Here is a 15,321-nt window from a genome sequence, read left to right as displayed (position 1 = left end):
TAATTATATTTACTAAGGTTGCTATTTTAATTGAAATTGTTTAATGGGCACCTTAGCATTCTAGCTCATTGGAATTGAGATGAAAAGTTTTAACACATGGGCACATGAAACAAGAACCTTGTGTGTCAAGATACCATTATATTAGTGAAAAGTCTAATTTTTGAGCAATGAGTGAGTTTAATTAATAATGTGACTTTATTATTTGTCAACTTTAAATTATAACATAAAGTTGCTTTATGAGAAATGAAATTAAAGTAAATCAAAGGAGATGAAAACAAATGAAAAATAGAATATTATAAAATCAGTTTCTGATTTCATTTCATGTCTTCTGGATGCATTTTGATCATTTTTTGGTGATTTCGTGTTGAACTGTGGAACCGAGGGTTTCAGGTTGTTTTTTTCAGTCTGAAAAAAAAAAAAACTTATCAGCATTTGCACTTTGAATTGTTCAGTCGGCCAGTGAATTGTGTTCAATGAAGGTTTAATTCAGAACCATCATTTGAGCTTATATGAAATAACCCCAGCAGGTTATCTCTTTCTCCAACACCAAATTATAGATCTTAATACATCAAGGGGTTTGACATTTCGTCAAACAGTTTGCAAACAAACTCTAATACCACTGAAATGACCTTCTGAGATAACCCTTGCTAATTAAATCGATATTGTTACTGATATTACACTAGAGAATTTAAGCTCTTTTAAATCTGTGCTATTCTGATCTCGAAGGAAAAAAATGGCAAACACATAGAATAGGCAGACTATAATATCTTCATCATTTATTAAAAAATATGAGACACTGATGTTACAATAGCAAAATTTATGAGAAAATGTTTGGAACCTGAATCGCCGAGAGTTTGCTCGAATGTTCAGAACCTTGTATTACTGTTGCCGATGAGCAATTTGATCTTCAGTAGATGGTCCATAAATTGGAGTAAATATCAAGTCCCGTGAGCCAAGTCGACACCAAGTTTCTTTATTTATATTCGCCGAAATCGCGTCTGAGAAGGAAATGTCGGAACTGATGAGTTAGAAATCCCTAAATGATCTTGCAAACTTCCGAATCCTTTGCTAATGTTAGATGCTGTAATTCCCTCCGCACACCTGTCCGACGGAATCCGACGCGCTGTACGAACACGGGTTTGTTCCCAATCTCCAATGGAGGTCGCGATTTTAATATGCTGACTGTGACAATTGTTTCGGAAATCTCTGTGGCGGCCGTGTTTCGAAAATGCTCCTGCTGTGATGTGAAACCCTCAGACCCGACCCTATGCTATAGCCGCTCAACGACTCACAACTCACAATTTTTTTAATTAAGGAAACCTCAAGTCATCCGCCCGTGACGATATGGTTCAAAAAGGGTTCGCTGATACTCATGAAAACTCTGAGATTGTTGTTTATAAAGAACAGCTTCAGGAGAAGTCAGTTAGCGGAAATTATCCTTGAAGCTACTGTGAATTCCGTATGGGATGGTGCCCCTCTGAATTGTAACACGTTGCCTTGCCCACCTTGCTAGCTTCAGACCCTTAATAAAAATCGATTCTTTAATTTATCCACCATGAAATGGCTGAATACCATCTCCAATGAGCAACCCTTCAGAAGATATCTCACTTCCTCAGTTATGCAGATCAAAGGGAGTTTTCGTTCCCAAAGACCAAATGGAATTTACAGACCGAAGACCACAAATTACTCCAATATGATAAATGGTAGAATCCACAAAACTGCTTGTCCAAATGGGTGCCTTATGTCCTCTATTTATTCACTTTGCCGAGAAGTTACTGGAAGTTTTCTGGAATTATCTTTTATGATGTACTTTTATTATTAAACTTTATAAAATTAAATAAATAACTTTATAAAGTTGAAGTACAAACTTAATTTAATATTAGAACAAGTAGGCCCCACTTACTGAATTGTTATTCTCCGAGAGCAAAAATGAAATCATCTGGAAATAAAATGACTCTGTTTCCAAAATCATTTGCCTACGAGAGTCGATGATAGGAAAATTCCCTATTAAAGTTATGACACTAGAAAGGGGACATGACATTATATGGTGATCAATTTGAGAGGAATTTTTTCTTTTTTTTCAGTATTTAATAGCAAAGTCTGGAGGACGATTTGGATGCAGATCACAGCCTTTAGAGGTATGCATTTGTAATTATAGACAGCCGCCAATCATCTACAAGCAGCCAGCAAGATTTAGAGGGCTTGCAAATACTTCAAAGATGTCAGCAAGCAAATTCAAGGTGGAGCAATTTGATGTCAGGTTCCTAATTAGTTCCAATGTAATTTCACAATTTAATAAATATTTTTCTGTTGCATTGTATATGATTTCTCTCAATAATCAAAGCATCTGGTTCAATGTTTCAGAAGTTAGTTTCATAATTTCCTTTTGTAATGGGCACCCTGGAAATGCCCAAAAACTGAACCAACTGCTGATAGAGGTTTTAATGTTAATTACTCCAGCATTATAACATGTAAAATCATCCCTTCACAATGGCATAAGTATCGGACCAGGAGTGGGAATGATATAAGCAAACACCCAATCTGCCTGTAGCTGGAAATGCGCCCAAGCTGCCTGTTAATGAAGCTGATCGCAATGAATTCCAAAGGCCAAACCCCAAGGGAATGACGTCTAGAATGTCACAAGAGAGGATAGACGTCCTCTAATGCCAAGAACAGATCCGTAACTCTCGCATCCAATTTCTTCTCATATTCAACCCTCCTTACAATAGCCACAAGCTCTCCTTTTATTCCTACTTCACAGGGTTGACCACTTTTCACAAGCAACGTGGGATAAATAAAATAAAATAAAAGGCTAACAGTCACACAACTGGACAACTGCTAAAGTGGGGACATTACACCTTTTTATGCAAAATTATTTTCTTGCCTGAAAATATTTTTTTAAATTCAAGGAAATGCTTATTTATTTCAAAAATCAGTAATATATCTAATTTGCAAAGCAAATTAATAGTCTGGCAAAGTTAAAACCTGGAGAGAGTTCTTACAAGTTCCAAGCATAGGAACCTAGTGCGAACCCAGAAGAGAACCAAACTGGAAGCAGAAACCAGACTCAAAGAAGGAAATTCAATTAACTTGGACATAGACTCATGGCTCCCATCACACAGACTGCAGATATAAACACAAACAGCTGTGCAGCACATGCACATACGGAGATGTATGTAATGCTCTCTTTCTGAAATAAGATTAAATAATAGAGTTTATAAAATTATAATACAAAATATAACTCTAAGTTTACTAAATTTAAAGAAAGATCAAGAGGCGTGTAATGAAAAGATGTGACCCCTCGACATAAGATTCAAAAGGGAGGAGTTCATTTGAAAGGAGCCATGGATGGAGCAAAAGTTGGACAATGAAATAAAGAATAATAAAATTGGAATTGCAAAAGAATTTTGACATAAACCTGAATTAAAAACAAAGAACAGCAATTGAGATTATTTATGGAGCAATTAAGAAAGTGGAAGAAACACCACTCTTGGAAAGATATATTAACAAGTTGTAGAGTGCATTTGAGGGGAGCAAGAGTTTATATCAAACATACATTTGCAGATCTGTGAATAAGAACCTAAAAGAGAACATTATTAAAGAGAGTCTTAAGGCATGATTGTGTGAAGAGCATATAACAGAATTCTACGAGAAATAGTTGCAGATATAAAAAAGTAATATATGAAGATATTAAAGAAATGTATATGCAGAGGTGGAAAAATATGCTGATGAAGGTTGAGAAGGAATGTATATACAAAATCAAAGGAGAAGTGTAAGGACAAGACATAGTTCGAAGGTGTCAATCAAGAAGAATTAATGAAGCAAATAAGGAAGCAACTTCTTCAAGGGCTAGAATTATAAAAGACTACGACTCATCCAAAGGGTAGTAATTGTGAAAGGTTGTGAAAGGACTACATCATCACTCACCAACATTCTAATCAACAATTTCTTAATCATCACTCATCAATACCTCAATTCATAAAACCAAAGAATTCAATCGGTCAAACAATCAATCTTTCAAGTACAATCAGCAGACATTTTAATAGATTGGAAAACTGTAATGTCCCTTTTTTGGGGCCATTAGAAAATTAAATGACATCTTCATTTTAAATCATTTATTTGGAGCTAGATGAAAATTAATAAAAGTCGTTTTAAAAAGGGACAAAAGAAAGAAGACAAATAGGCAGGTAGGGGGAGTTGAAGAATCGTTGCATTGGGCTTTAAAAGGAGTGTTGGTATGGAATGACACTAAGAGGTAGGGAAGGGAGGAGGGAGGCGGGGGGGTTGTGTCAGTACAATCGGTAATCTACCAATTCAAACCACTGCTTATAATATTCAACCAAATAATTGTTGTAATGAAATAAACTAAGTTCACCAATCATTCACAACACAACACCAGTATTTTGCTTTCAAGGAAAATCCTTCTTAAAAGGTTAAAACCGCAGTGGCAATGGAGCCCACAAGTTTTGCACTGCAGTTGAAAGGTTGCCTTGTTAGAAGCTTACAAATACCCATTCTGTGGGTTCACCCTATTAGGAGTGTCTTGTACATTGTTAGGAATTCAATGAGATCTGTTAGGATCTACCTCAGTTAGAGGGTTTAGAACTCCTTCTGAGAATCTACGTTGTTCAAATAATAAGACCATTTAAGGTCCACCCAATTAAGGGATTGCCATTATTGTAATTGTTAGGAAATGATAAGTTGAATGACCTGTCTTTGGCACTGCTTGCCTGTTGATTTGTATTCACCACTCGCTTGCTCTTTGTTCACTCTTGTTGTTTCGTTTCCTCTGTTCTTTCACTGCTTGTCCTTCCTTTACCTATATTCTTTCTTTTTTGTCACTTGGTATCATCCCTTCATTCAAATTCCTTGCTTGTTGTGCTTGTACCTTGTCTTCTTCACATATCTCTATGTCCTTGACACGTTTACAATCTTTGCCTCTGATCATTATTGGCTCTTTTTGTGTTACACAATCAATCTCTGAAAAATCTATAAATCATAAGTTTGGTATTTTGTCTCAATCACTCTCCTATTCATTTGGCAATCCTTCGCCCTGTGAGCCTTTGATTCAATATTTCCTTTTTTCCCCATTCATTGGCATCTGTTTCTCCGTTCAAATCTTTTCTCTCTTCTTTGATCTCCATAACACAATTGGGTAGGTTTTCCTAGTTAGTCGGTTGTTGTCATCAATCAGTTTACCCAAGCCCAGTGTCTCTAGTGAGCACGAAGATAGGGTGGTTCACGATTGTCTCAGACCAAAAGGCCCTCCAACACTCCATAGTTACCAAAAGGGGAAGTGGAGGAAGGCGCTTCAAACAGTAATATGTAGATAGATCAAGATCACCTACAATCGGCAATAACTATAGTTCCCATCGGGCCCTATAATTCCCAACTTCCAAGATAAGTCAAAACATGTTTGACCTGTTGAGATTCCTTCTCAAATCTTCTTCACCTGTCTATCTTCAACCTTCCAATTGTTAATTTCTTCTTTCCACTTTCCAGAAAATTCATCACTATTACTTTGTCTTCAACCGCATCAATTCGACCAATCATTTGATCATATTACCTGTCATAGGTCTATGTTACTTGTGACTTGTAAGGTTTACCTTACCAATCATGACTAAATTTCACCGATCATGTTAGTTCTTCTTACTACATACTTTGATTCTACAACTGAGTTGAGTTGCCATCAATGACAACCTGTCATTTATTTGACTGTGACTTATGCCAACAATCTCACCTTACAATCTTATACCAAATGCTAACAATCTCCCCCTTGGAATTGATGGCAAAACCTTCTTAAACATTGTTGATGATAACTCCCCCTTTCATCTTGCATCTTCCTACATGGGTACTCACTACCACTACTTTCACTTTCTCCCCCTTGGATTCTCAAACTATTTTTCAAACAATATTTCTTTGTCTCTTTCTCCCTTTGGACATATTCTCCCACTTTTTCTTATTTCTTATTCCTTATTCTCCCCCTTTTTGTCATCAATGACAAAGATGTTTTATATTTTGTCAAATACTTCTTTGAAATCTGTTCTAGCTCGCTCCATTGATGCCTCTAAGGATTTCTTCAAGTATGATAGGTAATTCGTTTCTCATGCAAATCTCTTGTTGATTCCTCCATGGAATCCAATGTGCTCATATATGGTAAACTGAGTAATTTTCAGCATCCTTAACACTTTGTTGAATCTTCTCCAAAGTAGGTGAGATAGGATTGTAGCTCCAATAGTTTAGTCATTCTTTTCCTTTCTTCTGCCTGCATCTATTTTAACTTTAGAATAATCATTTTCACCTTTGAGTAGTATTACATTGTTCAACCTGATACTGGATCAAACTGTTCGGTTAATGAATCTGATTCCTTTTGTGTTGTAAAGAAAACTAACTGATCTCTGTTGTAATTCTGCTATGTGTACTTGATTTTTCTTGCTTTAATAATGTTTTTACCAATTTCTATAATTTGATTTTGGACAATAATTTTGCTATTGGGAAATATTAAATTGAACAGAATTTGGACAGTAATATGCAATGATTTATATTATTGATCACATAAAACCGAGAAAGAACATTAATGAAAGAACCTGAGTTTAAGACACATCAGTTTGACTTGTAGATGGAACCACATCCAAAATCCAATGCTCATGCAGAATTCAATATCCCGCCACAGGCTGACAGCAAGCTTTCACCAAGTTCCATGTATGCCAATGGTCTTCCAATGGAGTCGTAGGTGGCAAGGCTAAAGTCCAAACTCCTAAACAATGATCACACACCCCAAATTGATCTTTGAAATGAAAAGACACCTCCGTATTTCCCATGTGACCAAGAGCAATTAGCCATTTGTTTGTGATTGCCGCAATCCTGTAGAACAATGGATGCAGCCAGGAAATTGTGCAGAAAGCGGTGATGATTGCTGGACGCTGCCTGAAAATAAAACTCAGCCCTTTCTCTATATCCCAAGCTCGCCTCCCAATTCGCAATCTCCACATTAAGCAATATGTTTTCTAACTTCTCAATTATATGTAGAACTGATAGGCAATCTCCTAGACACAGCAGGCAACAGTGGGAAAAATTTGCTGAATTGCTATACAACAGCAGCAATTCACTAATTTGACCTCTAGAGTAGATCCCAGAATTTTAGAATAAAACCCTCGCAGGTAATCAAGAGATAATATATGAAATCAAGATAATCTCTCCTCAATAAAAAGCTACATTTATAACACTAATTGAAGCATCCAACTTCACTCTCACACTTTCCGCTTAAAAGGCAACTTTATAATATAAAGTTATGATACTTTATAATACAAAGTACTATGCTTATTAAAAGTGAATTAAATAATCATTAAGCCAACAAGCTCACCGATAAAAGACTTTAATAAAGAAATCCCAGAGAGAGATCAAATATCCAGAACCAGAGGACCATCCTGCCTAAAGTGCTCAAATCAAAAATAGCAACTGACAAAGAGTGGCTTACTAAAAAAAGTAAGTCCAAAAACAGCAATCTCAAGACAAAGACCCCCAAAACCAAACATCAGCCCACGAGGGTCGCAATAATGAGATGACAAACTCACACTCCGGAGACCTACTAAATCGGGGACATAACATGTGTTGTTTGTTTACATTTCTCCAAGTCACCTGTGAATTCTAACCATAGTTCCAAGAATCACAACGATTCATGCGATTCACGCGATTCGGCGATTCGATTCAAGCCAAACGATTTTTTGTGAATCGGTGAATCGAATCAGCAATAAAGGGTTTATGAAATAAGTTACTCACTAAATTTCAAGGGTTTTTTAAATTTTCCGATTCATGGCCGATTCGATTCCGATTCATGGCCGATTCACGATTTGATTCGGCCTTGCCGATTCCGATTCTTGTTACTTTGATTCTAACTGTTTTGATACTTTAATCATCATTTTTCCTACTTCCTTTGGTGTTGGCTTTGCTTCACTGATTTCTTCAAATAATGTGACTCTATCCTTATCTATTTTGTCTATCAACTTTTTATGTTTTCTTCCTCTGATAGTTGTCTTCTGCTACCTTTAGTGCAACTATTTATAGCTCTAGTACTTGGCCTGTAATTTCTTTAATTAATGTGTCCATTTGATTGGTTATACTTGCATTTAGATCATATGTAACATCTGGTACTAGTTCTCCAAGAATATCTCTTGTAGCTTCCATTGTTCTAGCTTTCTTCTTCTTGGCATTCAACCTATCCCTTGTTGCCTTCCTTTCCAACTTTGCAAAAAACTCTCGTAGTTCTTTTGGTTTAGCTTTGTGATGTACACATCAATTTCTTCATCGTCTTCTATAGCAAGATTTGCAATAGGTTTGATTCTCTTTCTTTCATTTGTTGTACTGAAACTCAATTTCCTTTTCCTTGTCACAAATTCTGTTGCACTCTTTACACTTTGTTCTATATCCGATTGGATCAATTTAGCTTTTGGTATATGATCAATCTCCTCATAGGGTATATCTTCTATGATCATTGTTTCTTCGCCTATTTTCTCTTGCTCTTGCCTAACCTATTCTTGTTTTGATGTATCCTTCTTGACTTGTCCAATGATCTTTGATGAAATGTAAGACTAAGATAGGATAGGTTTATCCAACCTACTCTCATAGATTTATAGGGACCCTAGTATTGGTATGCAAATTCATGATTTCTTGGGGACAAGCAATCTCTAAGGAGGGAGGACTGCAATGGCCCTTTTTGGGGGACATTAGAAAATTAAAGGATAACATCATAAAGTATTAAAATGACTTATTTGGAGCTCAATGAAAATTACTAAAATTCATTTTGATTTTTAAAACAGGACAAAAGAAAGAAGACGAAGAGATGGGCAATGGGAAATTGAAGAGCCACTCCATTGGGCTTTGAAAGAAGAATGCTAGATTCATTTTAGCATGCTTGATTATGTGTTGATTATTATTCTCTTGGAGAATTTTGGAAGCTTCAGCTTTGAGCAAGTTTGGAGACGAAAACCCACAAGCTTGGAGGCAATGAATGGAAACTCTATTGGGTGGATATTTTGCAACTAACAGTTTATGCAAATTCTATTGCAAAATAGGGTTAGCAGCCACAGTGTATGAGACGGAGTCTCTCCTACTTTAAAGGGAAGGCTCCCTCTTCTCATTGTTCCTTGGATAAACTCAAGGTAATCAAGAAGTTAAGAGATGTTGTAAAGAGGTGTTACCAATATTCTTTTCTCTTATTTCAAGAAAGAATCCAATTACTCGTGGAACAAGTAATGAGTAATGGGCAAGATTAATCTCTATAACTACACTTCTATCTAAAAGTTGGAAACAATGATACCGATAAACTAACACCAACTCACAAGCTGATTGAAAGCGTACCAATTTAGATCTATGTCTAGTTTTTCTATACTCTAAGAATAATCACATGTTTAAAATAACCTCTCTAGGGAAAAAACGTGGTTTACAAGTTGCATTGCATGTTTTAGTAACACATGTAATGGAAAATCATGATTTGGAGACCCATTTGCATGTTTTAAAAACACGTGTATTTCTTCTCTTTGGCAAATTGTGGAGATGCCATTACATGTTTGCATTTTGCATGTATTGCACAAATCATAGTTTGGAGACTCATTTGCATGTTTTAAAATACAAGTAAAACCACCTAAGTAGTTGTTTTGGTGAGAACTACTGGTTTGCAAGCCAAAAAGGTGGTTTGAAAGGGCAATTACATGTATTTCATTCAAAAGTAGCATGTAATGGACTTGCATCACTTTGAAGTTTCTATTCAGCACATGTTAATTTGATTCACTTAAGTGAATCTCACTTTAAAGGGTCCATAACATATTTTACATATTATGTGTAAATATGTTCAAAAAGTGAAAAAGGCAAAAAAAATCACTTATCTCTTTTAAGTTGGCACATTAAAGTAAATCTCAACACCAAAATAGACTATAAAGTGATTAAATCACCTTAGTGATAAATTAAAATGCAACTCAACATCAAAATATTATATAAAATACACTATAATGATTTAAATCACTTAAGTTATAAATTTAAAATTTAAAAGTAACTTAAAAACATAACATAAATGAGTTTAAGTTATATTTTCTAAAAAGTGTAACTCAACATTAAAATATAAAGTCAATATTTTAAATGTGCAGTTGAGGTTCTAAACCCTGCTTTTTGTGCATTTAAACCTTGATATCTTTTGACTAACAACTCTGATTAAGCCCTGAGATATCTCGAATTGAAGGTATGATTGAAGCAAGAGTTTGAAAGAAACAAAAGGACTAAAACAATCCAAGCAAACACTCAAAAATGCAAAACAGGACTTTGAAGGCCTGAACAATGAAGTATAGGCTAATAAACCGGAAAAAAAAAAGACTCAAAACAAGAGCCTTTAGTAAAACGTTTCATTATATCGATTGGTGACAATTGTTTGATCAATTTTTGCCAATCAAATAATGAGTTATCTCAAAGAGAAGCAAAACTCAATTGGGAAAATTTAGTACTGTTGCCTGCATTTTGTGATGACAAAATGCAGGACAACAAACCCATTGTCAGATGGAGATATCATGCAAATGTCTCACTTCATACTTCAGGTTCATATTTCTAGTACCCAATTTTGTTGTAAGTTTTGTAACTACGATTGGATATTTTGTTGTAGTTCTTCTGAAGGATTAAAGGCAATATTCGTATCTCATTTCAGAATCTATATTTTAGCTGGACATTCTATAATTTTTTGTATAATGTGTTGGATATTTTGAAATCAACTACATGTAAATATTTGCTTTAAATTTTGTGATAGAAATCTGGAATTAATATCTTGGGGGGGATATTACCAAAACATTGAAAAAACTAAAACCAATTACAAAGGAAGATTAAAGCATTCAGCATAAGAGGGTATAAGTCTGGGCAACTCATAGAATTTGAACAACATATACACCAAAGGAGATTATCTTAATATCAGGCATAATACAACAGACTGATAAGATATCAGTGATAATATATCAGTTGTTCTGAACACTGTCATTCTCTCTCTCTCTCTATCAGTTGTTCTAAACACTGTCACTCTCTCTCTCTCTCTCTCTCTCTCTCTCTCTCTCTCTCTCTCTCTCTCTCTCTCTCTCTCTCGTGCGCGCGTGATTATGCGTAGAAGATCGTGCTTAAGGTATGTTCATATAATAGATTATAAGATATGCTTGACTGTCTAAAACCCATCTTGTAAGAAGGGCCTATAAACTAAAAGATGGGTTATCAGAGACTTATGTAAGTAGGCAACCCTAGAGTTAACCATATAATTGGCTCGTACATGCAAGAGGGCATTTACATTTTAAAAAATCCAAGAAACCCCCTTACGACTCCCACCCACCTTAGCTTTAGGAGGATGAGATGATGATAGAGAAAGCAGGTACAAGCAACTCACTAAGCAAGCATATAGGGCTCTAGTAGACATCCACTCTTGGGCTTAGAGGAGAAATGGCTTCAAACGGACCTATTATGTCTCTTCCCTTAATCCTAATATGCTTGTATACTGTGATTAATAGTTATTAATATGATCTAATCTTGTCTAACCCTAATGATTGAATACATACATATATATGTTGCTTATGATTTTAAGATTCAAACCTAGGATCACATTATTTGAAGAAATATTTAATTGGTAGGATGTAACCCTAACCCTACTTTGTTGCAATTGTGATTCTAAAACAAATTCTAAGCCAAATTAGGAAGGGGCCATTCGGTGTAAGCACACGCATAAACATCATATAGGACCTACAAATAAGCATACACTTAACAGTATTAGCCTTTTCAAATGAAACTTACGTGCAATGTGAAAATAAAGAGGAATCAAAAGGAGACCACAAGACAACAGTTCTTAGGAATTGAACCACTCAAATGAAAAAACATATTGTCCTCATCTATGATCTGAAATTTGGACAAACCAATGTGAATCGGTAATTCTGGACCAAATGTGTGCTGCTATATAATAATGAAGAAAAGTCATAATTTATTTTTTTTATCAGCTCCCTACATTTCAAAACTATACTGTTTGCTCAACAAATTATTAATAGTGAATATTAATTCAGCAAACTTTTGCACATTGCAAAACAGTTAGTACAGAATCTCATCCATTGGCAGCATGCACACACATACATGCATAAGTAAAATTGACACAATAGTAGCTCAAAGAGATTTTTTAAGAATATCATGACCCACCTCAAGATCTGTAGCATTTGATGAAGCAATTTCAAGTGCATCAGAATCCATATCAACCCCAATCACATGCCTAGAAGACAGATAAAGAAACAACATAACATATTTTGAGAGGTAGCATTGAAATATGACTAGAGAAATATATAGCAATTATGCGTGTCTTATTTGATTAAGAAGAAAAACAGCAAAGCTTGTGTAAGGGTTATCGCATCTTCAAAAATAGAAAAGGATACAAAATAATTTTATTCAAGTCTATTTGAAAGTAAAGCCTTAAATGTCTCACATCAAACAAAATGCACCACCACCACTTAGATGATAATATATCATATTAAACATAATGTACAACCATCACCTAGATAATGAAATATAAAACTATGTTGCTTAGTGTTGTTAAAGATCTCATTGTATGTATATTATAATTCGCTGCTGTAGCTTGTAATAGCACTTATTATAATTCTGTGTGTTTCAATTATCTTCTCAATGAATATGGATATCATATTAAGAGACATGTCTCTTTAATATTTTAACTCACATTAGTTATTACAAATAATATTTTCTCAAGGTATTATCATGATATCTAATATATGTGTGTGTATAATATATCTCATTTATCTAATATACAGACATACATACATACATACATATATATATATATATATATATATAGATAATTTATTATTGATAATACTAATGCTCCATGATAATAAATATAATACTATAGGATAGATTTCAAATATTTAAGGCCGATGGGCCATTCAAGCATTTGATTTCATCGATTGGAATCATCCAATCGAAGCTACAATCATGAACACTTCCACTTAGCTAGGGAAGATGATTCCTATCCAAATAAACAACACATTGTACCACTGTTACCTCACGGTCACATCAGGAGTATGGTATGCCCAAGAATATCAACCATATGATAATCACCATACTTATATTTTGTCCTAGTATGCGCACTGACATTACATCTCATGATGTCTACCACACAAGATATCTAACATATATACATTATTTAGATGTTACAATATCATCAAAGTATGGTATATACTATATACAACAATATCATCCATAAGATATTCGTCATACTTACATTTTCTTTGGTATGTGCACTAGCACCAAGTCTCATGATGCCTACCAAGGAAAATATTTGTAAATGGTGTCTCCAATACTACATCTCATAGTATAACTTCAAAGGTTACATAAGAGACATGTATTATCCTGATCTCCAAGGACGTCACCCATATGATATCCATCATGATAGCAGGTTATACTAATGTTAAGATCGTCACCTTACAATAGTAACCACAAGCAAACTTATTGAAAGAACGTCACCTCTCAATAAGCTTTCTCAAGATCATGTAATAACTTACATGACATGCACCATGAACCAAATCAAAGCGTGGGTCCACCATGAATATTCCCAGAAGGTGGAACAAGGATTTTCACCTCAAACTTCTCTCCCACAAAGAAGATAGCATTACAAGGAATTTTACTTCGAACTTCTCCCTCACAAATAAGAACTCATTAAGCAAATATCAATCTATTAACCTTTTTGCCCAAGATTGCTTATGATAAACTGTCAAACTCCCTCTAAATCTGATATCAGTCTTCTAACCTCCACATCCAAGGTTGCCTCTAATGAAGGGTCAAAGTCCCTCTCAATCTGATATCACCCTTTTGACCTCCTCGTAGTAAGTTGTGTCATGCTCCTTGGTTCAACAAATATCCATCTATATAGGAATGTTATAGTCTAGATATCCGCATTAAGGCCTTCCAACCTACATACATGGAACTTCATCCCATGAATTATAGTGCTTCGACTGCTACAGTTTTCCAATCACTCAAGAAACCAACTCGACATGGTTTGCCCCCCCGAAACCAATATGATCAAGCTCCTAGACAGTCAATTAAAAAAATCCTCTAGTTGCTCTCTATGTCATGGAAGGATACACTTCTCACTTAGTCCCAATCATCAAAGACATGATTCACATGAGGCTAAAGGTGCTCGATCCATAAAATATCGAGTCCTACATAAATGTCTTGGTAGTATTCCTAATGCACCATTATTCTTTTCCTACAAAAATATCCTCAGAGACCAAGGAAAAGAACAAGAGCATAACAAAGTAAATGACTCTTATAGTACATACAAGAATACAAATAAGAGACTAACTGCAAAATAAAAATGATGCTCAAGAAAGAATACTTGTCTCACTATTCTGGAGCAAATGCTTATCAACATTCTTCTTGATGTAATTTGCTTCCTTTTTCCTTCTTCTAATAAATATGATCTACTCTTTATTTAATAGTTGCGCTCCAATTTGTTCGATGCCAGCCTTAATGGATTCGTCTCATCAATGCCAAGGATTAAATATAGCAGATAAGATAAGATAAGATAATAATAATAATGTCCAACAAAAGACCACAAAAGGTCTATGGGACTGAGAGTTTACAACAAGAAAACTGACAAAATCAAGAGCACCAAACTATGTCCGAGAAAAGCAAACAAGAAACAAGAAGAGGAAAAGAGAAGCGCAGAGAAATGTCAAGGCAAAGACTAGGAGTCCTTCGTTGGCGAAAAGAAATCAATCACAGAAGGCTAAGACTGCAGGTGGACATGAGCCCTGATCTATCTTTGTGAGCTCCTGGAGAAGCGTCACTGATGGAAGAAACTATTGCGAGGTCTGACAAACCTGGAATGACCAATAGAACTGGTAAAACTAGACGGCCTTTTCACACCACGTAACAAGATAAGGGTGAGAAAAAGGCAGTAATGAGTTAATCAAAGGTATGTCGATAAAGAAGTAGTTACTATAAAGTACTATCGTGGAGAAAGGTGTCCTCTTGAAGATAAAGCACGAGACACCACTGATCAATGTAATTGACGAAAGCTGAAAGAGAAAAACAATCTTGGAACAAGCAATAAAATCTCCCTCTGATCTCATAAAAGATAGGGCAACGGAAAATAAGTGAGTATCTATCTCGACCTCTATTGGAGGATGTCGACAATATATATGGCCATACATGAATTATAAGTGTAGCAAAGCATCCTCACAACCAAGCCTTGCACCACCTAAATCCATATGTGTTTCACTGCAGAGACTGTTGTTTGTTTGTGCACAAGAT

At 35.2% G+C, this 15,321-nt stretch overlaps 1 protein-coding gene across 1 annotated transcript in view; it reads right to left on the bottom strand.

Moving 5' to 3' along the window:
• Positions 1 to 15,321, bottom strand: part of LOC149551586 (S-adenosyl-L-methionine-dependent methyltransferases superfamily protein) — a 177,850-nt gene that overhangs the window by 108,334 nt on the left and 54,195 nt on the right. The window contains exon 4 of the mRNA XM_089787102.1: positions 12,199 to 12,268. Coding sequence (XP_089643228.1) covers positions 12,199 to 12,268 — 70 coding nt within the window. The remainder of the gene's footprint in view (positions 1 to 12,198; positions 12,269 to 15,321) is intronic.

This window comes from Cupressus sempervirens, chromosome 6 (genome assembly GCF_028749045.1).
Source record: "Cupressus sempervirens isolate cs-2001-9-10 chromosome 6, ASM2874904v1, whole genome shotgun sequence".
In the NCBI taxonomy this organism is placed as follows: domain Eukaryota; kingdom Viridiplantae; phylum Streptophyta; class Pinopsida; order Cupressales; family Cupressaceae; genus Cupressus; species Cupressus sempervirens.
Note: the sequence above shows the minus strand (reverse complement) of the source record. Positions and strands in the feature narration are given on the sequence as shown.